Here is a 27,572-nt window from a genome sequence, read left to right on the forward strand (position 1 = left end):
AAAAAATCTAATAATCTGATTTTAAAATGGGCAAAAGATCTGAATGGACACTTCTCAAAAGACATACAAATGGCCAACACTATATGAAAAAAATGTTGAACATCACTAACCATCAGAGAAATGAAAATCAAAATTACAATGAGACATCATCTCACCCCAGTTAAAATGCTTTTACCCAAAAGATGGACAGTAATGAATGCAGGTGAGCACGTGGAGAAAGGGGAACCCTCGGACACTGGTGGTGGGAATGTAAATTAGTACAACCATTATGGAGAACAGTCTGGAGGCTCCTCAAGAAACTAAAAATAGAGCTACAATATGATTCAGCAATCCTACTGCTAAGTATATACCTAAAAAAAAGGAAATCAGTATATCAAAGATATATCTGCACTCCTATGTTTGTCACAGCACTGTCACAATAGCCAAGATTTGGAAGAATATAAATACTATGTAAGATTTTAGAGGTGCTTACCATGTTTACAAAGCACTTTCAGATATGTTCTCTCATGTAATCCTCACTGTAAACCTCAAAAATTTGCTGTTTATGGAATTATTAAACAAAAAGGCTGAATATCTTGACCAATCTTGCAAAACCAATTATTGTGCAAGACCTCAGAAATTTATCTTGAAACATCTATCAGGATGATATATTTTGTACTTCACGTGAGCTATGCATTTGATAGAATCATATTTGATTATAATGATCTGTTTACAGGTCTTTGAGCCACACAAGGGAAAGAACATGTCTTCTTTATTTTCATTTCCAGAATGAAATGTAATGGTTGTTAACAGGTAAGTCTTTGTAGAACATCATCAATTATTCCACGACCGGAGACTGTTGTAGGAATTTATATTGCTAGCTGAAACAACTAGGTTAATAGCAAGAGAGTAGAAGTACATTTAGGATATGAGAGCATAGCTCTGGATGCACTTCTGCCTGCAGGAAAAGGAATACTCTAAACCAGATGACATTTCAGGGTCACTGTAGTTCCTCAGACTTCATTAAGTAGTTAGAGGAAGAGCTGAAAGACACAGGAAAAAAAGAACTAAACCAGGAACTTGCAAGCTACCAAAATATGTGAAAAAAAAAAAAAAAGAGAGAGAGACTGCTACCTACTGGCCTACTGGCAGTTTTCATGTCCACAAATCACTTAGCTATATTAAAAATTCCTTAGCAAGACCTAATTTTTTCATTCTGTCACATGAAACTACTTGTCAAGGTTGGGAAACAACCAAATTATTTAGCTTCCCTTTCTCTTTGAACTGCCTGGAGTCAACATCAGTCAAACAACTCACGTGGTTTAATTCCCCGGATACTTTTCTTCCCCCCGTTTTCTTACCTCATAGTCGTGTCCAACTATTGTTTTCCTCATTCAATAAAAGCGTCTCTGACTAGATTAACAGTGTAGAGTGAAAAGGAAAGGTCTAGGTCCCTTCCCTTGGTCTCCAAGTTATGAAAGCAGCACTGGGAATGTTTATGAATGCTGCACATTAATCCACTGAAATGGTCATTTTGTTTCTTTTCCAAACACAGGATTTCATCACATCTAATAATAAAGCAACAAGCCACTTTCTGTATATTAGAAACCATCAACTTGTAATTATATAGTGAAATACATCTATATGAATTCCTTGTGATGATATAAGCTGGTATTGTATAAGTGGATTTTTTTGGAGCCCATTACGTATTTAAAAGAATCTATTTATATTGGGCCAATTATCTCAGAATAACATCGATTTAAGGGTAAAGTGAAAGTTTCTTTTATAAACCTCTATAGATACATAAATAATCCATGAGGCTTTTTACTGTTATAAAATTAAGACGGCTTTTCAATGCTTGCTAAAGTTTTTGGACATACTATCCATGTAATGGGCAAAATGTAATCCTAAATTGGTGATTAAAAGACCCTGCATGGAAACAAGCTGTCAAATGGATGGAGAGAAATTAAACCTGACAACAGTAATGCCTACTTTCCTAAATGAAAGCCCAGTTCAAGTTTCTACTCATCCATTTTTCAAAACATAAAACAAGGCATTGGGCATTTTCCAACCACCCATAGATGAGATGCCAACATTTGCATTTCAGTTGAACCTGATGAAGTCAGTAACTTCCAGCTTCAGGCTTGCCCAGAACTGCTGTGAGAAGATGTTTGTCCAATCTAAAACAATAGCAATGTGACAACATGCGACAAAGGAATGAAATGTGGCCTGGCCGTAGTTGGCTCTGTACTGCATTCACTCTGCACCGTTTGGAAAGCCTTATAATCCAACAGGATGTCGGAATGTCTCACTGTCAGGTCCACCCGCAAAGGCTGCCAAGTGAGTAACTGGAAGGAGGGCAATGTGTGGAAAGTTGGGAGGCAGGGTTGGGAAAGGGGATTTCTTCATCATGGCAAATCTAAACCAGTGCAGAAGAAAAATAAGATCATCCTCTTTTTTTCAATGTTTGTTTGTCTTGTTTTTAATTGTGAATTTCCTACTTTTAGACAAAAATAAAATTAGGAAAAGCCGGTTTCCTGCTTGGTGATAAAATAAGACTGAAATCATAGGCACAAATAGTTAAAGACAGGCTTTTGTGTCATACAACCTATGTCAGGATTTCAGCTCTGCACTACCCCTGCCACCTTGCTCAATCTACTTCAACACTGTAAAATTAATTTTCTTGAACGAAAAAAGAGTGAGTTGTTAAGGTTGATGGGACGATAGACATAAGAATTCTGGTATGGAGTCCAGCTCATAGTAGATCCTCCCTGATAGTTTTTAAATGACCCTACCCTAAGGTATCTATGGAGAAGGTGCTGAGAAGATGACAGTGCCTAAAATAAAGGGAGGAAGAGGTACACTAGAAGAAACAAGTGCAGCAAGAAGTCAAAAGTGGGTAAATGGCCCTTGTGTAATTATACTTAACATTTAATTTGCTTACAAGTAAGCCATGGATAGAATTATATTAGAATACAGCTAATATAAAGTGTCTGTTTGAGAATATGAAGTATAACTTTTAAAAATGTAAACTTTTGGAATATACACACATGTAAAGAATTGTTCTTCTAATTAATCTTCTCAAAATATATACTTTTTTCAATAGTGCACAAAATAGTTCTACATTATAACTGCCTTCAGGGACACTTTACAAGGCAACACATTAACACACACACAGGCACGCATGCTATGTTTGTATGTGACCACAAGCATGAAAGGATATACTCTCTTAGGTCACTGTGGATGAATAGTTGGGGACAGGAAATGGGTATAAATCAAGAGGATTTCAGAGAATATATAACATTCATGTTAGAAAATCATGTCAAAAAAGGAATAAAACAGATACTACTCAAATAAACAGTCAAATTCTCTTCCAAAAGCGAATGAAAGCTCCCCATTTGCTCAGATCCAGCATTTGAGCATAATTATATTCATGCCTTGCTTGTCAGAACATAACATCTACCTGTTTTAATAAGGGCAACATAGGACATCTGCTTGACCTCACATTCACTGGTCTTGTCTTAGATATATTTTTATTATGATAAAATAGTACTCATGTCAAAATGCCTAAGTATCACAGTAATAAATATATAATAAATACTTATATCTAGACTGAACCTTGGCATACATAAGATATCATCTCATGATTTATGTAAGTTTTTAAAAAAGTGTTGGCTGATAGCCAGTCATAGGAATGCACAAGATATTTATCACAGAGCATATAAGAAAGAAAGAGAAAGAAAGGAAGAAAGCAAGAGAACAAGCGAGCCAGCAAGAAAGAAAAAGAAAGGGAGTGAGATATAATAAGAACAAGATAATCCAGAGAAGTAATTAACTCACGTTTTATTTCCTTAAAGTTATCAGTTTTCTTTCTCATATCTCCTTTCTTAATACTTAGCACACTGTATTACTGTTTTTGTTTGTTTGTTTTGAGATGGAGTTTCGCTCTTGTGGCCCAGGCTAGAGCGCCATGGTAGGATCTCGGCTCACTGCAACCTCTGCCTCCCAGGTTCAAGCTATTCTCCTGCCTCAGCCTCCCGAGTAGCTGGGATTACAGGCATGCACCACCACACCTGGCTAAGCTTCTGTATTTTTAGTAGAGATGAGGTTTCTCCATGTTGGTCAGGCTAGCCTTGAACTCCCCACTTCAGCTTATCTGCCCGCCTTGGCCTCCCAGAGTGCTGGGATTATAGGTGTAAGCCACTGTGCCCGGCCTGTATTACTGTTTATTTGAATAATTCAATCCCTGCTCCACATCCTGTAAGCTCCATGAGGACACCGAAGGCTGTTTTCTTAGTGCTTAAAACTGTGTCTGCACACAGTATTTAATGATTTGTTTAAAGCATACATACATAGTTTAATAATTCATTAAGGTACGTACTAAACAAAGTATAAATTTTCTTAAAATTTCTGCTCTTATGGATGTAATGGAATGAATACGAAAAACAGATATTAAAAAGTATTAATATTCTAGTTAAAATAGAAACTGTTAGGCATGAATTACTGCAATTCTATTAATACTATAACAGAGAAATAAAGAATAATGTTGTCAAGGGGATGGGCCATGGCAGAGATCTATGTCAAATTACCTCACAACAGAAATGTCTGAAGAGATTTTGAAAAATTTCCATATATCATTCATATAGTGAAGTGACTAGAGATTTGCCCTTTTATTTTTTTAGGCAATGCTTAGAATACTTCTTTAAAATCATCAATATTCCTAAACAACTGTTATATAGTCTGTTTTAATCAATCACAGTTTTATTTCACCAGAAAAAAATCCTGTGGTAATATTTAAACTTGAAATGGGCTCAGAAGAAAATTACCAATACCTTATTATTTTTTGTTTGCTATTTTGTATTTGAGCGAAGTTCTACTTTAGAAACTCTTTTTCCCTCCACTGAGAAAAACAAGGTGTACTGGCAAAAGCATCAGTCTTCTCTTGATGCTGGTATAAAGAAACTCTTGATTTTTTGAAAAGGTTCTTCCATGGTATTGGGGAAAAATGATATAAATGGATGTGTAATGACATCATTGCACAAAATATTAATACCATGTATTAGCAATAGAAATTGTTTAATGCATTTCTGATTTGTAAATATCTCAGAAAACAAAAGATCAAATGTTGTAAGCCCTGATTTTTTTATGATTAAACTTCTAAAATAGTTTCAGTGAAAAACAGAATATTCAAGCTCACGAGCAGAGATAAATCATTCTGACAGGGTTTCCTCTCCAGCCTAGCACTCTTCTTTCTGACTCTCCCCATTAGTTACTGGCAGATATAACAGTATAAATACTATAAAAGCCCATTCCAGGGATATTTCTGCTAAGCCCTTGAACACATACACCATAACTATAAGAGGCAAATAATCTTACGACACACAAATATCCCACAAATATCCAAAATATGACATTAAAGTATAAGGCAAGATGTAGGTAAATTATTTTGTATGATTAATAACAGTTACAATATATATTTACACTGAACATGAATATTTTATAAACATATTAAAATAATAGCAAGATATGAAAAACTCTTTCAAATTTAATAAGTCAATCACTGCATCACCTATACCCCTAAAACTATAGCTTTGCTTCTAATTCTTCAGAAGATTATTAGTAACTCAAACACATTACTACAAATTTTATACCAGGAAGCCCATTATATTTAATCTGATACAGGTTTAGAAATAATCCTACTTATATTTTCTTGTTCCCACTTCATTTTTTGTTTCTCTAAATTCCTCAAAAAAGAACAATCAAAAGGAAATGAAAGAAGACATATTTAAATATGTCATTTGTATGTCGACATCTTCATGTATGCCTGTATTTCCTGCTGTAAGTATCTCAAGTGTAAGGACCATCGCTCCAATTTGAATGGGTTTCATGAAGGTTCATCCACGGAAATGGGGGAAAGTGACAAAATTTCTGTAGTGATTTCTTACCAATGGGCATTCTAAATGGTTAAATCAAGTATGTAGCAATATATTATACAGAAACATGTTAGCTTTGGGCATCTAAGTTATGAATCTGACCCAACGTGAAATAAATATCCTTGTCACCTCATGGAAGCAGGTGAATACTAGCCATTCACTTCTTAAGGATTCTATTGTGAATATTTCAGAGTAGGGCACGGGTTTGATATTTTCTTTAATAAGCTTCCTCTCTGTCCCCTTAGACAACTGAGGGCAGGTAAAATATTTTCAAAATCTGGAGAATACCCAATGTGCATATGCCAACTTGATTAAACATATGGAATACATACTTGGAGAAAAGCCAACTGGCGACCTGCTTGAGTCATCTAAACACCCAAGCTGAGAGAGGTTAACATATAAAGATCAGCTTTGGACTTTGAAGTTTTCTGTTCTTCATTTTGCCTAATTAAGACAAGATTTAATAATCAAACCACTGTACAAACATGTACCTAAAAGTATAGGTTTGTTTCTAATTTGGGGAAGAATTCTTAACAGACTCAAAGGAATCAGCTCCACATGGGAAAAGGTCTCTGATAAGATTTGCTTTTCTCACTGCTAAAATGCAAATGCCTGCTTTTCATCTGAGTTTTATCCAGTGTGACTGAGGTTAGCATCCGCCTGTCAAAATCTCGAGTTTGATACTGAAAAGGAAAGATTCTGATATTAGCATACCATCTGAATCTGAAACGGTGGCAATCAGTTAATAAAAAACTGTATTCCAAAATATTCTTAAAGGTATTCATAGAAACCATTTGTAGATCACAATTTCAAATGGAGTAATTTACCTACTTTACCATAGTAGAATATGTACATCCATGTGTTTCTAGGAAATAGAACTAAGCATGGCAGAAAAGCTTATCTACTATCTAATACTGGTTTTAAAAACAAACCTAATTCCAGATCGAAATACTATAAGGCAAAAAATAAGATCCCTAATCTTCCCTCCCACATACATTTCTTGCACTAAACAGTGGACAATTTTTCAAGAATACCTAATAATTTTAAGTTGTGCTGAAAGGCCACAAAACAAATAAACAAACCTAATTCTACCATAATATAGAAAACATATGCAGAGTCACATACAAGTCAATGAGTATTATGCCATTAGTCAGAGAAGGAAATTGACTCTTTCCTGATGATACCAATTTGATGTAAAATAATTTGATATGAAATAATCTGCTAAATTTAGAGAAGTGCTACAGCAATAAAATAGGCATTATCTAATGACACATAAAGGGTCTGCAATGTATCGTAAAAGGTTAGAGAGAGAGTTGCCCCTGCCAGCCACCCCATCTCTAGCACCCCAATCCCACACATACTTTTGCTACTTTGAGAGTAGCAAAGGGCTAGGCTGGAAAAATTTCTGTTCAGAAGCATGGTATCCAATCCATGCTTCCTTCATGGCTCTGCCCTTGTTACCATGGAGGCCAAAAGAAGAGAAAAACTCCAGCAACACTTGCCATAAAACCAGCACGTGATGAAGATCCCTCTCCCCTACTGCCATTAGAAAGATGATTAGGCGTCTGCCCACGAGAGTTTATTTTGTTTTGTTTTGTTTGTTTCTTATATCATGGTACAACAAAGTTATTACTAAGCCAGGTTTTAGCTATCCATTTATCAGTAAACAAACTATCAGTTTGCAATATAATGCCAATCATGCCTCTGTAACATACTTGTAGATGATACAGCACAAAGGCAAGGGAATAGAATCTTAATACTCAGGACCTTAATATTTTCCAGGAATGAGAAGATGGTGCTTTTTTAAGCCTACCACAGCAAAGAGTAGTGGAAAAACTGTCCAGACCAGGTTCTTTAATATCATTTTGCTTACAAATTCATAGAAAATCCTTTACTGGCCTGTCTGATATTATGCTGCAATCACTGTTTCTTTGTAGTTGCCTCAGCAGGCAAGTTCCTAAGGATGTGGTATGGTACAGACATCTGCTGTCCATTTTACCAACATTAAGACTTCCAGGAAGAAATGATCACAAGTTTCTGAGAAACTACTCCAAATGCTTATTGGAATGAAGTGGGGCATATGCAAAATAAATGTAACATAGATGCATACAAGTTGCTGAGAAGTTTCTTACTGGCTAACCTTGGCCTATCTGCCATCACCTGCACAAACTTTTTGACATGTCAACGCACCACATTCAAGTCTGCCTCAAATCTTTTCTGCAACACTAAAAAATGAGGCTCCATATACATAGGCCTGTATGGGGTTGTGTACCAAAATAGATACCTGATCATAAAAGATCTTGCAAATGTATCATCTCAATTTTGTACAAATGTCTCATGAACATAATGGTGGTAAAACACTGATGTTGTGATGCTGTCCTTGAGCCAAGAAAGCAGGCTTAGGATGATCACATCCTTTTTGCTGTGACTCCCATCAACATTCCTCTTATATACCCATATCAATGAAGAGATCCCCAATTTCCAAACCGGCAGTTAGAACATTTTGACTTGGCTTGGAGGCTTACTTTGTTCATGTGGATTTGCTGCTGGTATTGCTTCTGCTTCTCCAAGAATTGCTGGTGTTGCTGTTGAATGACCAGCTGAGCCAACGTGCTCTGAGGCAAAGGTGCAGACTGGGTTCGGTTCAGGGGTCTGTGACGAGGCAATTTGTGGGTACCTCTAATGCCAGGTGAAATTCTCTCTTTTGTTGCCAAGGGTGACTGAGGATGTAAGGGAACGCCACCTGAAAAAAAAAAAATACATGTATATGTGTATACACACACACACACACACACACACAAATTTTAAGAAAAGATAAGAAGCCAAAGAAAACAGATACATGGTATAAACTATAAGAAAATTAGTGAATTAGTGATGCTACCAGGCAAACAACAGAAGGTGTGGTCAAAAGGTCAGGTGTGGGAAGAGAGAAATGTCAAGGCATTGGACAGGTACGCATCTGACCATATGACTCACCAGTCTAGTCTGGTATGAATAAAGGTTAAATGAGGTGAGTCCTCCTACCCCAGTTGGATCTGAAGGAATAAATAGAGGTGATAGCCTTTCCCACAGTACCAGGTATCAGGGAGACTTTTGTATAGCACTGTGGATCTCTATCAGGTTCTTAAGTAAAAGAGACATTATCCTGGATCACTAATAAAATAAAACCCTAAAATGATCCGCAAAAGGTGCCATAATGAATTACCAGCTACAAGAAGCTTTTGCTGTCGCATTTGTTCTTTCAATAATAAATGCTGCAGGAGAGCCTGGTGGCTGCTGTTGGGTGGCTTTCCCTCTAAAGTAACATGAGGGTGGCTGGAAGATGCCGGGATGCTGCCCCCGTACTGCCCAGGCAGAGGAACACCTTGCCTAAGCGTCTGCGTCTCACACTTCTGCTTTTCTTTGAGTGAATTTGAAGCCTGTGTTGAGAAATAACAAAGATGTTAATCCTCTTTCATCCATGTGGGTCGCTGGGTCTCTAAATCATTAGACAAGTTTCCTATGCCATAGCTTCCCAAAACAAAAGCCCCATCTTACCCAATGGCTGAGCAGGGAAAATGGACCTTTTCAACTAACTCAACTCAAAAAAGAAGGAATAAAAATGGGGTTGGAACACTGAAGACAATTTAATATTGTCATTGTATTGAATATAAAAAGTTTTTTTAATTAAAATCAGAAGTGATGCTACATACACAATTTTAGGTGGAAAGAATAAATTCAAGAAATCTATTGTACATGATGACTACAGTTAATAACAATATATTGTACACGTGAAAATTTCTGAGAGAATAGATTTTCAGTGTTCTCACCATAAAAAATAAGCATGTGAGACAATGCATATGTTAATTAGCTTAAGTCACTCTACAATGTATACATATATCAAATCATTATGTTATAAACCACAAATTTATGTACCTTTTATGTGTCAATTAAAAAAACAAAAAAATGCTTATTTCAGGCTTAATAAGTGGAAAGTACATTTCTAAAATATTTTATACACTCTTTAAGTTAAAGGCATACTGGAAAGGTAAAATTTATTCAAAGACTATACCATGGGGATTAAGAAGCTGGAGATAAGATGGACTGTAATTTCGGAGTTGCAAGCAAAAGGAACAATTTACCCTTTCTCTACATGGCTTCTAATGATTTCACAGAGCTGTAAGTGTCCAATGTTTAATTTTAAGAATTAAATTCTGAAAATAACCCATTGAAAGGAGGTAAAAATATGCAGAAATTTGATTTAAACAGTTTATATTAATTCATAACAGATCCCCAAATCTCTAAATATTGAATATGACATTCCAGATATTTTGTATAATAAACTACAAGTGAAATAAGATATCAAATAAAAATGCTATTAAGAACTTGAAATGTATGATAACACAGTAATAAGGCAATAATAATTATATCATCAATAGCAATAATGAATTATCCTATTCAAATGATTTAATGAATGGTGGTCATTTTGCTATTACAAAAGCAGAACTCTAATACCTCAAAATTATGTGGCATGTTTCTTTTCAAAACTCAAGTTTCATCTTTCAAAATTGCTGTGCACCAGGGAGGCGAAGCAATTTTCAGCGATGGAGAAATTGAAGGACAAAGAGGTAAGTGGTTTGTCTGAGTCACACAGCAAGTCAATGCAATGTTTAATCTAGAAGTGATTCCTTGTCCTGGCCTCTTTTCCTTAAAATTTCCCAGTATTCAGTGGAGAAATGGAATACTAGAGATTCCGTTGGCAAAGCAATGCTAAACTTGAAAAATTAATTGTGATGGCCTCATCCACACCAAAATGGAAGCAAAGAAAAATGAAACTTTAATCCAAACCACATTGGTTTATTCATCCAATGGTACCAAATCGTATTACCTTTGAAAGATTAAATGGTCTGGCTTTAGTACTTGGTCCTTTGGGAAAAAATTTTCCTTGACCACATTAAAAGTGGTACATGTGTGAGTTATTGAGAGGAGTGTCTTAGAACATACAAAAATAAGTAAAAATAAAATGCCTACTCATGTGTCATAAGAAGTTTTTGGGTTGGTATTTACTTATCGTTAGAAAAGATAGAAAATAGAAACAGAAGGAAAAATAATTTTTAATTAGTGATAACTATAAAATATTTTCTGTGAATATTTATTTTTATCATTTCATTCCTAATTCCTTTTTTGTTTTTCATTTCATTTACAAATGTTTCATGTGGAATTTTAAGAGCATAGCTGAATTCAGTATTTTCAATGCTTTCTTTTATAATCCCCAGATATAAGACGACATCCAAATTTTGTTTTTTCCTCATTGGCATACAGTACCACATAAAATGACATTATAGTCTATTGACAATACCAGATATAGTAAGATATCTCTTAGAATGATTTTAAAATACGTATTGAAACTATGTATTGAACATACATGTGAACTTGACACATTCAACTCAGTGGAAGACTTGAAGGTAAGGATTGGCCAAATTGGTGATGAGAGTTGGAATAAATTTTTCTCTAAACCTAATGTATCATATGATCCCTGTATGCATACAATTTAATTAACATTTCAGAGATGAATTATTCTGGATGAGGCCCACACATTTTTTACAACTAAAACTGATACGGTTTTAGGGAATATGCATAGAATAATTATTGCCATCTTCTGCCAGTATGACAATAACATTTCAAGTTTAGCACTGCTTTGGCAAAGAGATCTCTAGTATTCCACTTGCTCTGCTGAGTACTAGGAAATTTTAAGGCAAAGAGGCCAGGACAAGGAATGACTTCTAGGCCTCCATGTAACAGTATGATACAGTGACTGCTTTCTTCCCGAAAGAACCTATTTCAGTTGTCAGGACTTTTAAACTAATTGATTCACTTTGAATCTTCTGGGAATAGTTTAATATTTTTCTTAGAGGTTTTCCAGATACATATTTGTCAGTACCAGAGAGTCAGTAACTTAAATTCCCAAAATAAAGTCATTCACAAAATAAATTCTATAAACATATGCTACTGTGCTTTCAAAGCTGTACCTCTCAGCACTGCCCTGGCTTGTGTTCCAGGTCTGCCACTTACTGGCTCTGTGCTCTTGTGCTTTGAAACTCTCCAAGTCTCAGCTTCTCCTTCTGTAAAAACGTGGGCTGTAATCTCTCTTTCACAGGATGGCTGTGTGGAGCTATTAAAATAATATATCTGGAAAGTGCTTTTTTAAAAGCTATAAACCATTATACAAATGTTAGTTATTATGTTTACATATGATTATGTGAAACCAGGATAAATCTGATTTGAAATTAGACTGAATGTCTTTGAACAACACAGCAAATAGCAAACAGTGAAGGAGATGCTGGCTCTGTCAAGTTTTTCTAAAGAATAAATATATAAAACATGAAAGCGAGTTCCCCTATGAAGAGATATTGCTTGGGTTGATTTAGGCTGATGCTGTGCAATGACTTACATTGAGCTGGGATGGCACTGCGGGAAGCCCCAAGGTAATGTTGGGCAAAGAAGGAGAGGTATAAAGACTTAGCAGGTTCATGGAATCTTCGTGAATTAGAATGCGTTGCTGTGAAACCATTTGCTGTTAAAAAAAAAGAGGAGAGTCTCAAAATACCACAGTATCACAAATTTTACTGTAAAATGTTCTCATTTCAGAAAATGGGCCTTACCATAATTAAGAAAAGATTTTAAGTATTTATTTCATGACTTCTGTATCCAAAAGTTATAATGTAAAATTTAAATAAAAAATTTCTTCCTAAGACATAGTTATCAAATCTGAATAAAAGGCATCTATGTTCATTTTTTGCAAATTCATTTATAAAATTCTGGCTATACAAAACACGGTCAGCATGTTTGTCATCTGCTGATAAAGTACAATGATAAAATTGTATAATTCTGATTAGTATGTCTACTTCTTTTGTATTACTCAGTGAAAAAAATATGTATATAATGCCAACATAGTAGTTATCTTCATCTGATTCTTCATTTAATGTCATTTTATTGATGAGAAAATTGACCTAAGAAAAATCTTAGATGAAATATCACCATATAGGGCTTCCATAGTAATCACATCTTTTTTACTATAAACATTTATGAATAGACAATTCTGTGTGGTGTATTTTTAGATCATTCATATTCAGAAACTAAAGTAAATGTTAAAATGTTATGAGTCCTATGCCACAATAGCCTTCATTTACACTGAAATACCCTGAATGTTTTGGCATCACTGTGCTTTTTACAACAAATACCTTTTTTAATCCATTACTAAGAGTCATGTTTTCCCACATGTGGCCTAATATGGTTGCTTGAATTACATTTTCTGTTTAACTCTTGCTTCCCTCCCAGAAGTTTTATACAATAAGAGTTACAAAGGTCTTATTAGACCAAGGAACTCTGGCCTGATATGGTCCCCAAGGGAACAACATCCCTGAAAAAGAATACTCCATGTAACAGTATGACACAGTGACTGCTTTCTTCCCAAACAAAAAGCATATGGGACTCCAATAATAGACCACCTCCAAGAGGGATATTGCACACACGGGCTTTGACTAAAGTAAATATAATAACTTGTCAAGCATGTTTGGGGGAGCTGTAGATTTTCCCCTGGACAAACCTGGGATATCAATTAACTGGGGAAAATATCATGTGCTAATACAATGCAACCTCAGAATGTCACTGAAGAGTGATGCACCACCAAAACACAGGATGTTATTCCAAAACATCATCTCAATCATACGTTTGTTTGGAGATGATTCCTAGTCTTAACATAATAAGAGCACAGGGTTAAATGTGGAGTTTTCTCATTGCAACTTGGAACTCAAAGCTAGTTCAGATTTTGTTACTTCTCAAAGGAACATGTCAGATATTTGTGCACGAAAAACAAGAGGTATGTTGAAAGCAGTAACATTACATTGACTTTATATGCAGCCCTTTAAAAAATTAGATGTCTAAGTGACATAGCATGAAGATTATTGGGAAAGATTTTAAAATTACAATGTGTGAGATTGCAATTTTATTTTATGAGCTATCAGACAGAGTTGCATACTTGCTGTAAACAAAAAGGCAAGCTACTCTTTTACTCATACAAATAATAAGCTTTTCACGAAAATTTTAAGTATAGAATACATACCTGAACAAGAACAAAAGGAACATATAAGGAAGTAAAAATATTTTAACTAGCTTATTGGCAGTAAATAGTGATTTAAAATAAAAGGATATGTTATTCACTTATCTGTATTCACTGGAGAGAAAATAAGTGTGGAAAAATACGCATTTTAAATAGTGCATAATATTCATTCAAGGTTATATCTGCTTCTCACAGCACTGAGATACGGACTAGGGGATTTGACATGGACTGGGAGAATGGCACAAAAAATACCATGGACCTCACAAAAGAGTTGTTTCTTTGTTTCCCAGAGAGAATTTCTGTGATATCCTCCCACCTCATCACAGGAATCAGAATTAAACTAAAATGAGAAATAGATATCTTCTCAGATGTAATAATGGCAGCAACACACTGGCTCCTCACACTGGCTTTGACTAAAGTGAAGAGATGTGGGGACAGTCTTACTCTGGGATTGCAGATCTTTGTAGTTTCCTATAAAACTTGAGTGGCTCCATTTCCTCTGGCAGCGTACTGATATTCAGCACCTACCATGGTGCCCTGGGCCAGAATTTTTTGGAGGTTAACCTGTTCTTCACAGGCACTCTCAAGCTACCATTATGCTCATGCTGTCAATGAGGAAACTGAGTCATTTCCCCAATTTTGCTTCCATGTGGGACCAGCAACAAAACCTTTAAACTGACCAAGGCTATGAGATTTGTTGACAGCTGTTGCTACAGGGAGTACGACTCTGCAGCCACTGCCGGAAGACAGGGGAACCAGAGAAAAGTAGGGAGAATGCTGGTAGCTTTGGAGGAGAAGAGGAAGCAAACTCAGACTCTGAGGCTAATGGCAGGAATAAAAGAGTGCAACTGGGAGTCCGGGGACTTGGGCACAAGAAGAAAGCTCCAGCGACTTTATAAATGTCAGGATGTTCAAGTCATGGAGATAATTCTTGATGAAGTAAGGACGATTCTGTGTCCCCACTTCGGTTAGGTATAGTTGGTTCTTCCCAAAGACTCTTAACCGGTATGTCGTCTCATAGAAACTTTAGGGACCCGGACATTGCTTAGCTTATCTCCTTGGATTACAGATAAGGAAACAGGCACAGCATCTATGTAGACTTTCAAGGTCTAGAATTACTTCAGAGAATTGAAAAACCATTTCCCTCGAATTATTTTCTTTAAATACAGCTTTCCTCAACTATGCTTTTTGATCGGAGCAGTCTATCTGTTCCACGTTTATCTCTTAATAAGACCTGGAGCCATAGTCTACATTGCTAACTCAGTATAGACACACTTGAAAGTCAGACTAACAGATTGGGAGGGGTACCATTCACTTGACACAGTGAAAGATCCTGACCAGCATTCTTGCAAGGCAGGAAGACTATCCCACATTAGCATTGCGGTGAGCTCACAGGTGCTTTCAGGCAAAGCCAGGATTTTTCCAAGAAGCAGTTTTGAATCTGGCCCAGCCCTTAAATCAGTGCTTTGCTATGATGCCAATACTTCGCCATTTAGAACATGGAAATGACAGTTTTAATCTGAAAATTTTTCAGAACCAAAATTTTTATTGTGGTTAGATAAAATGAAAATAGTAAATGTATGAATGGCTATTGTTTAACCTTCACAAAACAATTAATGAGTAACTTCTCTGTGTTAGATTAATGGTGTTGGGTGCTAGGCATACAAAGATGTCCTATAAAACATCAATTCATGTGGCAGTTAGCTGCACAGAGAAGTAAAGAACTAACTCTTTGACTTGTGATAATTACTGTAATTAGAGGAAGGAGGATTATGTTAGGACATGAGATATGAAATGGGCCAAGTGCTGGGGTAGGGGTGGCCTACTTACAATTTACTAAGGCTTTTCAAAATCTTACTTAATTTCTCTCCTGTTATGTCAATAGGAGGGGCATCTCACAGATAATATTTGTAATTCAAATGAATACAAAACACATAGACTGAAACATTATGTCTCTCAATAGAGCTATTTATGTGGAATTGAAATTAAGCCACTGACTTAAATTAAAAGACTCAGAATCTCTTCCAAAAGGGACACTGGCTAAAATTAGAAAAATGGACAATGTCAAATGTTACAGGGATTTAGAAAGGTAAAAACTCTCATGTATTCCTGGTGGGACAGTAGTCTGGTATAGCAATTCTGTTGAACTATAAACCAAAATAATTATACTGTATACCATATGACCCAGTGATGGCTTTGCTGGGAATTCTAACTTCGAGAAATTCTCCCATTAAGCTGTAGAATGATATGGCATGGTATATATTGAAGGGCACCAGGACATCTACCTCAGGAATCAGTATGTGGCAGCACCCACCATGGATTTTTATGGTGATTGAAAGCACAACATTAGATTTCTGCATCCATAAAGACATGGTGTCTGGATCTAAAAACACATGCTTAGTGATAAAAGCAAGAAAATGGAATGATGCAGATAACGTTGTGCCATTTATATCCCATGAAAACTCATGGATGCAAAGTAAAAAATATATATAATGTAAAAATTTGTATAAACAAGAACACAGGAGAGAATGATGCCTACGGGAGCAAGGAAAATGAAAGTGGGGAAAGAAGATGGAGAGAAAGAAGCAAGGAAGACAGGGAAAAAAGGAGGAAGGGAAAGAGAGGAAGATAAACAAATACTTTTCTTAATCTTAAGAAGACAAAAAAGTCAATGATAGCACTTGACAGAATGCTAGTTATACTAGTTATGTAAATAATTACCTACTTTTCCTTTTTTTTTTTTTTTTTTTTTCTTTTTGACAGGATCTTGCTCTCTTGCTCAGGCTGGAGTGCAGTGGTGTGATCAAGGCCCACTGTAACTTCAAACTCTTAGGCTCAAACTCCTGGCTAATGTTTGTTAGGTTTGTGTTTTTTTTTTTCTTTTTTCCTGTAGAGACAGGGTCTTTCTATGTTACCCAGGCTGGTCTTAAACTCCAGGCCTCAAGTTATCCTCCTACCTCAACCTCCCAAAGTGCTGAGATTATAGGTGTGAGCCCCCATGCCCGGCCAATAATCACTCACATTTTAAAAAGCTCAGAAAATGTGGATATAGAATTTTCAGTTTACTGTATGTTCCAAATTATCTACAATATGCATGAGAATCAGAAAAAGAAAAAATATATATATACACACAGAATTTTGGTGAGGAGCAGCCTGGACTTGTGAAATGAAGTCTGGTCTAAGTGTCTTATACTTGAGCTCTCCCACTCATGGCTTGTAACCCTGGGCAGCACCCAGCTTCCCCAGACTTCAGAACCTTCAGCCTGAGACTGAAGCACCTCTGCCCAGTTCTATCAGGTAACATGTGAGTCTATTGGAATGGCATACAGGAAGACATGCTTATGAGTGTCAACCAGCTTTGGCTTTACAAGGTCCCAAGTCCCTGAATCCAGGCTATCTAAAAAGAATATAGCCACGTTTTAAAAAAGAAAAGCCTCTTAATCATTTAATATTTGCCTATGGTTTTCATGGGATTTTTCAAGATTGTATTTATTGTCTACTATTCTTTCAGATAGCTCATAGAAAATTAAAATCTCCATGTAGTTAAAAAAATTGTTCAAGCAGTAGAATCTCTCAAGTTTCCATTTTACTGGACACCCAAGAAGGTGTTACTATAAAATGGTGAGACATATTGTGAGACCAAAAAACAAAAAAAAAAAAAAAAAAAAAAGAAAAATCATTTGACAGAGTTTGCTTAGCATTTGAAACGCACTGATGTTTTGTTAAAGATCTTGCTTTAAAATATTGACTCATGTTATTCCTAGTAAATGATTATTTTGTCATAGCAACCTCCTTTCCCTGAGTCGGGGGTGGGGGAACGTGTTTTATTTGCTGCTATCTAAAACCACAGCTCTACACCCACTCAGAAGGGAGCATAACATTTACAGCAAATGTCACAACAACTATTATGAAACAACAGGCAGATGAGTCATGTGAGATTGGGGCAAAACAAGTGACATTACAGATGATTTTAGAACACTTAACCTTATTATTAGAATCCTTTTTAAAAGCATTTGTATCTGCTGGAAAGTTTATTTTAAAAAATAGCATAGCAGAGACAGCCACTAATGTTCAACTAGAAATAAACCAGCAGCTTGGCTACCATTAAAATAGCTATCAAATAAATCTACTGAATCTAAAGTAATAGTGTTGATATCCATGGAAACATATTTGAACCCACAGGCCCACAGTATTAACAATAAAGTAACTAGATAGGTAAAGACATCTTTGACTGGAGTTGGAAATAGAAACCCTTGAGGTTTCAGCTCCCCAACCAAGTTTACAAATGAGTAAAGCAAGTAGCTCCAACAATCTGAGTTCTGGGACTGAGCATATGTAGGAAATAGAAGAAATGGAACAGAAGTGGTCAGAGCAGATGGAGACTCACTCTCACATGAGAGCTGCTGGCTTGAAGACAAACATGCTAATGAGTTTTCCCTACCAGGAGTCAGTGTTGATAATAACAACAAAAAGTGAACTTGTTCCGAACTTCATAATTTACCACCTGCCTTCCAAACACTGATTCCTTAGAACAAAGCTGCTAGTGTAGGTATGATGGTACTCCCTTCTCCTAGATCAGGAGTCTGAGGGTCAGGGGAAGTCGCCTGACCAATGACGATAAGGTAGCTGGTTTTGGAGCCAGGTTCAGGCTGAGTCTTTTGAATGGAACACCCATACATTCCACTACAATGTGCTATTTCCTGAACCTCAATTTATGAGTAAATTCTCCTCCTACTTCTGTCTTCCCTTTATCTAAATTAGGCAGGACATGTGAATTACAAGATAGAAAATTTTGTTTTCATCTAGGGCTCAAGATCTTTAGATACAGCCGGACTTTCCTACTTCTGAAGCAGCACAATGGGATAGAATCCCATTCATTTACATGGGCTCTGAAACAATTAGGTGACATGCTTTTCTACTTACAGGCCATGAAATAAAGACTTCATTCAAATATACACTATTTTAATATGAAAACTCACCAGTGTTCCTTAAGCCAAAATAGTAGAATAAGCCTATTTTGTAAACGGTAAAGTATGCAACCAATTTTTTTAGAGTGCAATATATTATGCAAATAATTCATGCCCCCAAAATATTTGTTGCTATGAAGTCCCATACTACTATTACTCTTAGGAGACATCTGTAAAAATCATCCTAAATTCTAAATGATGGTTACTCAAGTATGGCTGAGAAATTTTTTTTCTCTTTTCTCCAGTTTGGGTGGAAACATTTAGTGCTAAAAAGCTATGATATTAACTTGCTGACAGTCTCAGTCTAAATTCCGCTGTCTCCTCACCTATCGAGAATGAATTACACTACAGATCTCTGTAAATGCAATACAGCAGAAAACCACATGTTAGCCATCAGGGTTGCATTTTTTGTTCTGGGCCACAGAGAGGCTACTCATCAGTGCATAAAGGTCTGCCCACCTGGCCTTTTGGATCATAGTTCAGGCACACAATTAATTCATTATGAGGTAAGTCACTGCTTGCTTTTGAACTCGTCTTTCCAGATTTGGAGGTGAATGTCCTGTCACTGACCTGAAGAAATACCTCTACCCTTTTAAACTCCATTAAATCACATTTCCTTCTGTTTTGTTTTGTTTTTCTTTTTTTAATGGTGTGGGTGAAAGGAAAGGTTTGCAGTGAGAGAATATGTTCAACAATTAGCTGAAAACCTAGGGTACCCAAACAGACGATTTGTGGCAAATTATGGCTTTAGAAATATAAAACAAATTAAAACAGTACAAGCAAAATCTTGTATTTACATTCTTCACCAATGTATACTTCTTGGTTGTTCCAATATGTTGTACTAAATACTATATGGACATATATATGTATTTACAATGAAGGAATATAGGTATCTTGTTTGGTAACTATCAAATCATGTTTTCCCCCATCTTCCTTTCTGAAAGGTAATCGTCATGCTAAATTTTGTGTTCATCACTCTCTTGCCTCTTAAAAATATACTATTATGACGTATTATCAAACAAAGTATTGCATTACCGTTTCTGAACCTAGTAAAATGCTCCCTTGTTGTAAGTGGTCTTCTGAAACATTGCAATGACAATGCATTTCTTGGAACCAAACATGCTGCTGAATGTAGTCTAGTGTGTTGTTTTCATTTTTCAATGGCACAAAATCCATTCAGGGACTGAATAGAACCCAGATCCTTTGGTGTTTTCGTAATTACTAAGAATTACATTCTTCATACTGAGAGATAATGACAATCTAAAGTTTTTTGAAAAAAAAAAACTGTAAACAAGTTGTTCTTTTCCTGGAAATTTACTAAATAGTTGCAGAGAATGGACCAATATCCAGGTATAACTGCACTAACAAAAAGATGCTATCTACAACTAATAATCCAATAACTCCACTTATATCTCTGGTTACAAATATAAACAAAGTATTCCATCTGCTATCATGTTTTTGAAAGGATAATGAAAAAGAGAAAGGGGGTGACAGGATAGTAAGTAAGAAATAGATGTGGGACTGCAGACCATGTAGAGGCCAGAATTACTATTCTTTAAATAGCTGAAAATGGTCATAAACAACAGCATCTAGATATTTTGCTCATGTTCCTTGGAAACTTATTTGAGGGAAATTTTTGAAATCTAGAAGGAAGGTATATTCCCTTGGGGAGGGGGCGGTTTCTTTGCTTTGTGTAGACTCCCAATGTGTGAACTACAAATGTGGGGCCATGATAAGTTAACAGCTTGAGGTTATGTGATCTGGGCTACAAATCTACACAAGGACTAGCTTGTTGTTAAGACTTCTGAGAGAGTGAGGATCTGCCCTCTGCTCTGCTCCACATCAGACAGCCCAGGGCAGGGAGGTCCGGGCAGGCAGGGGTGCGAACAGGGCAGTCAGAGGGTCAGTCAACTCACCAATGTAACATAGATATGGGCCTCTGGGTGTCGGCTTAGTGTTTGCAGGGTCTCCTATTAGATTATCCTCCTTGGTTGGTGCTAGGCTTTATCTTCTATCTCTTGAGTTTCTGAGGCCCTGAAAACCAAAGCTCAAAACTCAAGTGTACAAATGTGCCCAGAGCAAAACTGACTTTGCTGGCTTCAGTCCTTTGCTCATCAGAGACAACTTCTGAATTTCTGCCTTCGCTTATATTCTGATCTGATAATTTCATAACTTATAAATAATTTATTATGCATATGTATGTTTGTGTTTGTGTGTATAACACATATGAAATTACAGAGCAACAGCTGTACAGAGCCATTTCTATCAGTCAAAATAACTTTAAAATCAACTGGGCTGCCTCAGGAGATAGTGAAGTGAGCTCCCTATAAGCAGATGCATTCTAACAGAGGCTGGATAATCACATGGCAGAAAAGCTATGGAGATGATCCAAGAATAAGAGACTTGACCAGTCCCTTTCTGTCTCAAGGTACCATGACTCTATAAAATATAAAGAAAGAAGCATGTTATATATCAGAAATTAACACATCAGCTCTCCTAGAGCAATGCACAGTGAAGAAGGCATAGTAACAGAAACAAAAATAAGGCTTTCAGTCAATTGTTGATGACTTCAAAACAGATGATTCCATGAGTGGCTATTTTCAGACTCTTGCCTTTGATAGCCAAATACAGAAACTACATAGACAGATTCTTGATGACTTTTATATGGGCTTTCCTCTTAGTCTTGTATCATTGGTTACACTAAATCATGTGTTACATTAAACTAGTATCCTTTAATATGTCATTCTGCAAACATAGAGTTCATATCTTGTCCATGTTTATATCCCTACTGTGAGGCAAAATGACTTGAATATAGCAGGTGCCCAAAACATGTTTGCTCAGTGAAGCTTTATACCCTTCAACGATCATACTGCAATGATTTTTCATCACTTTTCAGTTCAAATGGATAAAATCCACCTCACTAGGTTCTTCTGCTGAGAGGCCTGTAGGAGTTGGTTTTACTTACTGATGTGTCTACTCACATCAGCATAACCAATAACCAAGCAGAGGGACTAGTAAGTGACATAATTGTCAGGCAGTGTGCACTGAGGATCACTAAAACTGTTTGACTGAGGATTACATTTCAATATTCTTCAAGCCTGGATTGCCTTCCAAACATCTTTGGTTGTCTGATTTATAAATAAGATCAAGTTTACTGAATTCTACACATTAAAAAAATCTGTAAGAAAAAATTGATATTTATGTCAGCTAATAAACATCAGTTCATTTCTTATAGGTTTATAATATTTACATTAGTAAATATCAATTTTTTAAATTGTTTACAATGTGTGGAACTGAGTAAACTTCAATTCATAAATATCATTTGGATATTAAAGGCCAACTCAGAAATATTACTTTGTATTAGGTAGCTAATTAGAAATTCAATTTTTAAAAGAAACAAAAAAAAAAAGGGTCTTACCTCAGCATGAGGGGTAGGGGGCAAAACTGAAGTCTCATTTTCAGTAACACTTCCAGTTGGCCCGTTGTTTGGTGAACTGGGACCAGAGCCTGGAGAACTGCTACTGACTGAGGATTCTGAAAAATATTGTGAAGTACAAATGTATTCATGAGGAACATACATTGATGAACTTTAGTTAGTGTAACATGTAACACTGGGCATGTTATTTTCCCCCGATGTAAATGCAAGCACTATTTCATGAAATAGAAAGAACTAAAAATTTCTGAAGTATCTCTGAATTTTCATACCACTTATTCTCCCTTTGTATTCATGGCAAAACATACAACATAGTATTCAACAGTTTCTAAATAAGTAAAGATATCCAGTGAGAGAGGGTCACAGGAGCTTTGAATGAGAAAAAAAAAAAAAAAAAAAAAAAGAAGGTAATCTTTTCTTACTTGCTCTTATGCTATTGTAGAAAAAAACAGTAATGAAGATAATAAACTTGTGAACATCAAAAGACAGGTTGTTAACACATGAGGTCCAGACCCATTCAAATAGGTCTGAAAAAAACTGTTCAAATGCTGTGCTGTAAATTGATTTTTATTTAATACATTAAGGCTATACCTTATTATACTGTATACTAGTTAAAGTTATATGAAGAAAATACAATAAAATGTAAAATCTCAACATTGGACTGATGACCTTGTACAACACCATCTGACTTTAACTCTACTCAACTTATTTTCCAGAAGATGAGAAGTTGCCTAAATTTAACATGTAGATTTTTAAATACCAATATAACAAGAAATTCCTTTTAGCAAAAGTCAGGCAACAACAAGACAGATTCTTTATTTAACTCACCCTTTCCTCTTCAGATACAAAATTCACATGTACCTCAACTTATGCAGAAACTAATGCATTTGTTAAAACATTTAATTGAAAATATAAATTTCCATTTCCTAGAAATATAGCTAGAGAAGTCATCTTATCAAGCTTTGGCAAATTATTTATTCAGCTCTAATTAATTCCCTACCACTTTCTACAGTTCACTCATTTCAAAATTTTCCTACTTGCCTCATCATTACACCTTGTCAACCCAACGCTGCACAAATGATATTGCTTTTCAAAGACAGGACTTTTGATATGATTTCCACCAGCATCTTTTCTTTCTACTCATGATTATGTTATCTACATTCTGTTTTCCCATTTCAAATATAAGGCACTTCTCTTCTTCTCTAATGTTCACACATTTACTCTTACACATGATCCCATCCCCTTAAAAAAAAATCCTAAAAGGATTAGTTAGGTGGAATCTTCACGCCCTCCTCCTACACTGGAACTGCCCCTCTAGTCTGACGGCATGCTAGTAATTCTTCAGAAGTGGTGTGTTCTCACAATGTCCACTTACTTCTTCAAGCCCTGGCAATATAGCTTATCCACTATAACTGCAACTGTTCTCTCAAATGCCACCACACTTGAAGGCCTCTGAGAAAACATTCCTTTCCATATCCTTTCTACAGTGGCATTCTCTGCATCCATGTTTGTCTTTCCATCTCTTTGACTTTTCTTCCTCCTACCAATTTCTAAATTCAGACATTCATCTAAGTTTGTGGCTTTATCTCTTTTCTATTTCCCTTGTCAAAATCACTCAATATCATGATTTCATATGTCATTTTGGGGCAGAATTATCTCAGGAAAGTCATATTTCTTGCCTTTAACTCATAAATTCCAGCCCAAATTCCTCTGAAAGCTGAACATTTCAAGCTCCCCTACATATGTGTAAAACTCAATGTATACATTTTAATATTAACTGTTTCCTGCATATCTCTATTGTTTCATCACCCTAGAGTCATCCTTACTCTCTCTTTACTGCAAATATAATTAGTTACTAGGCCCTTTTAAGGATATCTTTACACTATCTCTCCATCTATGTATGACTACAATAATTTCAGTTTAAGACTTTGTTATTCTGTCATGAACTATAGCAAAAGTCTGCTAATATTTCTGAGTCACTACAGTAGTCTCTCAAACTTTTCTTTCAGACTCTTGCAAAAGGATCATACAGAGATAACTCACACCATGTCCCTCTGCTCCAAAATGGAGTCTAATATTATTTCCCACCACTGCCCTTTCTGTACTCTACACTCAGTCAAATTAAATCACCTCTTCTCCTTTAATGCCAAATACTTTTCCAGTTCATGCTTTTGTATCCTTTCTTTCCATTTCATTGCAGGCCTAATCCCACCTATAAGGTCAAAGCCTGGCTCATATAACATATGTCCCTCAGAGAAAGGGAACTCCCAGTCTCCAGGCAATATTTTCTTACCCTCTCTCAGAACACCTATAACTTTCAACTTGTATTATAATTATAACTCTACTCAGAAATGCAGTGCCACTGGAAAGAATGTGAGGTTAGTGTAAGAATTCTAATCCTGCCATTTATTGACTGTGAGATTTGAGCAAATTATTAGTATCATAAAATACTTAAAACACATTTTGCTCACTGCCTTTCTGTCTATATATCTTGTTTGCATTTTGATTAATCTTTTTTATCATCACCTGTTTTCCTTTAACAAAGAAAATGCAGAGATTAAAAATTCTTATAGGAACTTCTTTTTCCCAACTCCTAACTCTTGTCTTTACAATATGACTAACTGATTTCTCGTTAATGTCTCATTTCCATATCATTTCCATATTTTTAAAAAAACTACTTTCTTAAACATTCTGTCTTACCAATTTTAAATTATAATATTTATATTATTTTATGATATTAAGACTGAAGAATTTCCTTATGTAGAAATCACTGTGATAAGCACTAGAGTTCAAGGCAGCAACTGCTGTACCAGAGGATTCTATGACATGACACTGGATGGGATCTGGGAGATGGAAGCAACTGATTTTCTGAGATCTCTGATCTCAGTGCATGATATTGGAACTGGAGCTTGAAGAAGGGTAGCCAATGAAATAAGGATGCTGGAGTGGGGAGAATGGAAGAGAAGGCATTGCAGACACAGGGAGAGTCAATTTTAACATTTGAAAAGAACAGAACTTTTTGTAGAGGGCAGAAAATACTTGAATTTGAAAAAAAAAAAAGATGGCAAGTGGGTTCCCATGTCAATGAGGTGGAATGAGTTTGAAAATAGCTTACACCTGAATCTATGAAATGGGGAAGAGAGAAAAGATATAGAGGTAAGAGGATAACAGCAACAGCAACTGAACTGCTATGATGTTATGATAGTCTCTGACAAGATACTAAAAATATCTTAAGTATTAAGATACAAACAGATCTCATCCAAATTAGATGAAAGTTGGCAGAGCAATGGGAAGGAGTACAGGTGAAGATAGCTGTGTGTCAGCAGTCTGGAGCCTCTAAAGACATTTCGAGTAAGTATGGTTTATTAGTTAAAAATATCTACCAAAGCATCCACAAGTCCACTCACCAGAAATGCCTGTCTAATAAATGTACAAGTCTCTCTTCCAATACATATTGTTTCCTGAGATAAAAGGGTGAGTGCTTAATCTCACAAAATTATGAAGAGAAATATATTTTAAATTTAAGGAAATTTGAGTAAAACTCTGGTAAATCATAATCCTTATAAATAAGAACCAATCATTACTGAGATAGGTATTGAGCTAAATGCCACTGCAATTTGGTATAGAAGAAAAAGTGACTGTGTAGAAAAAGCTATGATCAAGAAAACAGACTACAGGAAAACAGAAAAGCACATTGGGATAAATAAATATCACTTCAGACATTAAGACTATGAAGCAAAATAAAATAGCACTATATTCAGTTTTTTCTTTTCTTTTCTTTTTTTTTTTTTGAGACGGAGTCTTGCTCTGTGGCCCAGGCTGGAGTGCAGTGGCCGGATCTCGGCTCACTGCAAGCTCCGCCTCCCGGGTTCACGCCATTCTCCTGCCTCAGCCTCCAGAGCAGCTGGGACTACAGGCGCCCGCCACCTCGCCCGGCTAGTTTTTTTGTATTTTTTTAGTAGAGACGGGGGTTTCACTGTGTTAGCCAGGATGGTCTCGATCTCCTGACCTCATGATCCGCCCGTCTCGGCCTCCCAAAGTGCTGGGATTACAGGCTTGAGCCACCATGCCCGGCCCAGTTTTTTCTTTTCTAGAAGTTTTTTTCTTAGAGGGGACCTACTTTCTGCAGTTAGAAAAACCCCCTATCTACATTTATATTAGACACCTGATAGGTTTATAATTCTTCACATTCAATAAAACAAATTCACTCCCCAACTGCCCACCCCCATCAAAGATCTCTATTAGAAAAACCTAAGATTTTTATTACTTACATACAATAGTATTTCCTGGGAAAAATGTCTGTAACTCCCAACTTAGAATTCAATTTGTCTAAATTAGTGATTATATTTAATGTTGGAAAATACATATAAACTCTAGTAAAATAATTGTATTTATTATTCACTGATTTAATATTTCTTATCCCAAGGAAAAATTTTCCATTGAAATCACTAAAACTTTTCTTCAGATAAGCATATAAAAGTGTCCAGATTGTATAGGAGACTAAATATTTTTTCCCAAAATTGTCGACCAAACTTTTAAGTTGCATTAGAATACACGTTTCTACCTTCACTTCCACAGTCTTCCTCTGTATTGCCTTCCTGTAGACACTGTCATGGCCAAAAGAGATATATAGAAAATGAAGAATTTTTAAAAACTTACTAAAAATAAGATCTGATCTTGGAGAACTAATACTAACTGCCCATATTGGTATAAGCACAGTTTTCCTTGAGAATGGGAAAAAAAAGTGGTTGCAAATTACCACTTCTTTCTTCACCCAACCAAAGGAAACAACTAGATACAATGCATAGCTCTAAGTAGGTACTCAAAAAACAGTAGTAAGTGTTAGTATTTTGGCTAGTATTTTTGGTTCTTACAGCCTTAGGTCTTTCATTTCAAACCAGGTACAAGTGGAACTAGGGGTGTTGTAAGACCTCAGGATGAATTTCCTAACCCCTCTACTAAAACAGGCAGCTAAAAAAATAACTTCCATTTGAGACCCGTGAAAATGACAGTTTCTTCCCCTTCATAAAAAGCAATATATCCCCCTCCTGCCATAAGTCCCACTTCACTAGTAAACACATAAAGTCATTTATGAGTTCTGTAAATTTGTTGAAAAGTCAAGGTTTTGCTGTTCCATGTAGTTTAATTTTCCCAGATGTATT

At 35.9% G+C, this 27,572-nt stretch overlaps 1 protein-coding gene across 25 annotated transcripts in view; it reads right to left on the reverse strand.

Moving 5' to 3' along the window:
• The window catches only part of HDAC9 (histone deacetylase 9), a 679,750-nt gene that overhangs the window by 298,737 nt on the left and 353,441 nt on the right, over positions 1 to 27,572 (reverse strand). For all 25 annotated transcript variants that reach the window (XM_023215947.1, XM_023215937.1, XM_023215923.1 and 22 more), the window contains 4 exons: positions 22,396 to 22,511; positions 12,343 to 12,465; positions 9,118 to 9,331; positions 8,438 to 8,655 (listed from right to left, as the gene is read on the reverse strand). In XM_023215947.1, the coding sequence (XP_023071715.1) occupies positions 8,438 to 8,655; positions 9,118 to 9,331; positions 12,343 to 12,465; positions 22,396 to 22,511 (671 nt within the window). The remainder of the gene's footprint in view (positions 1 to 8,437; positions 8,656 to 9,117; positions 9,332 to 12,342; positions 12,466 to 22,395; positions 22,512 to 27,572) is intronic.

Source organism: Piliocolobus tephrosceles, chromosome 8 (assembly GCF_002776525.5).
Source record: "Piliocolobus tephrosceles isolate RC106 chromosome 8, ASM277652v3, whole genome shotgun sequence".
NCBI classification, from domain to species: domain Eukaryota; kingdom Metazoa; phylum Chordata; class Mammalia; order Primates; family Cercopithecidae; genus Piliocolobus; species Piliocolobus tephrosceles.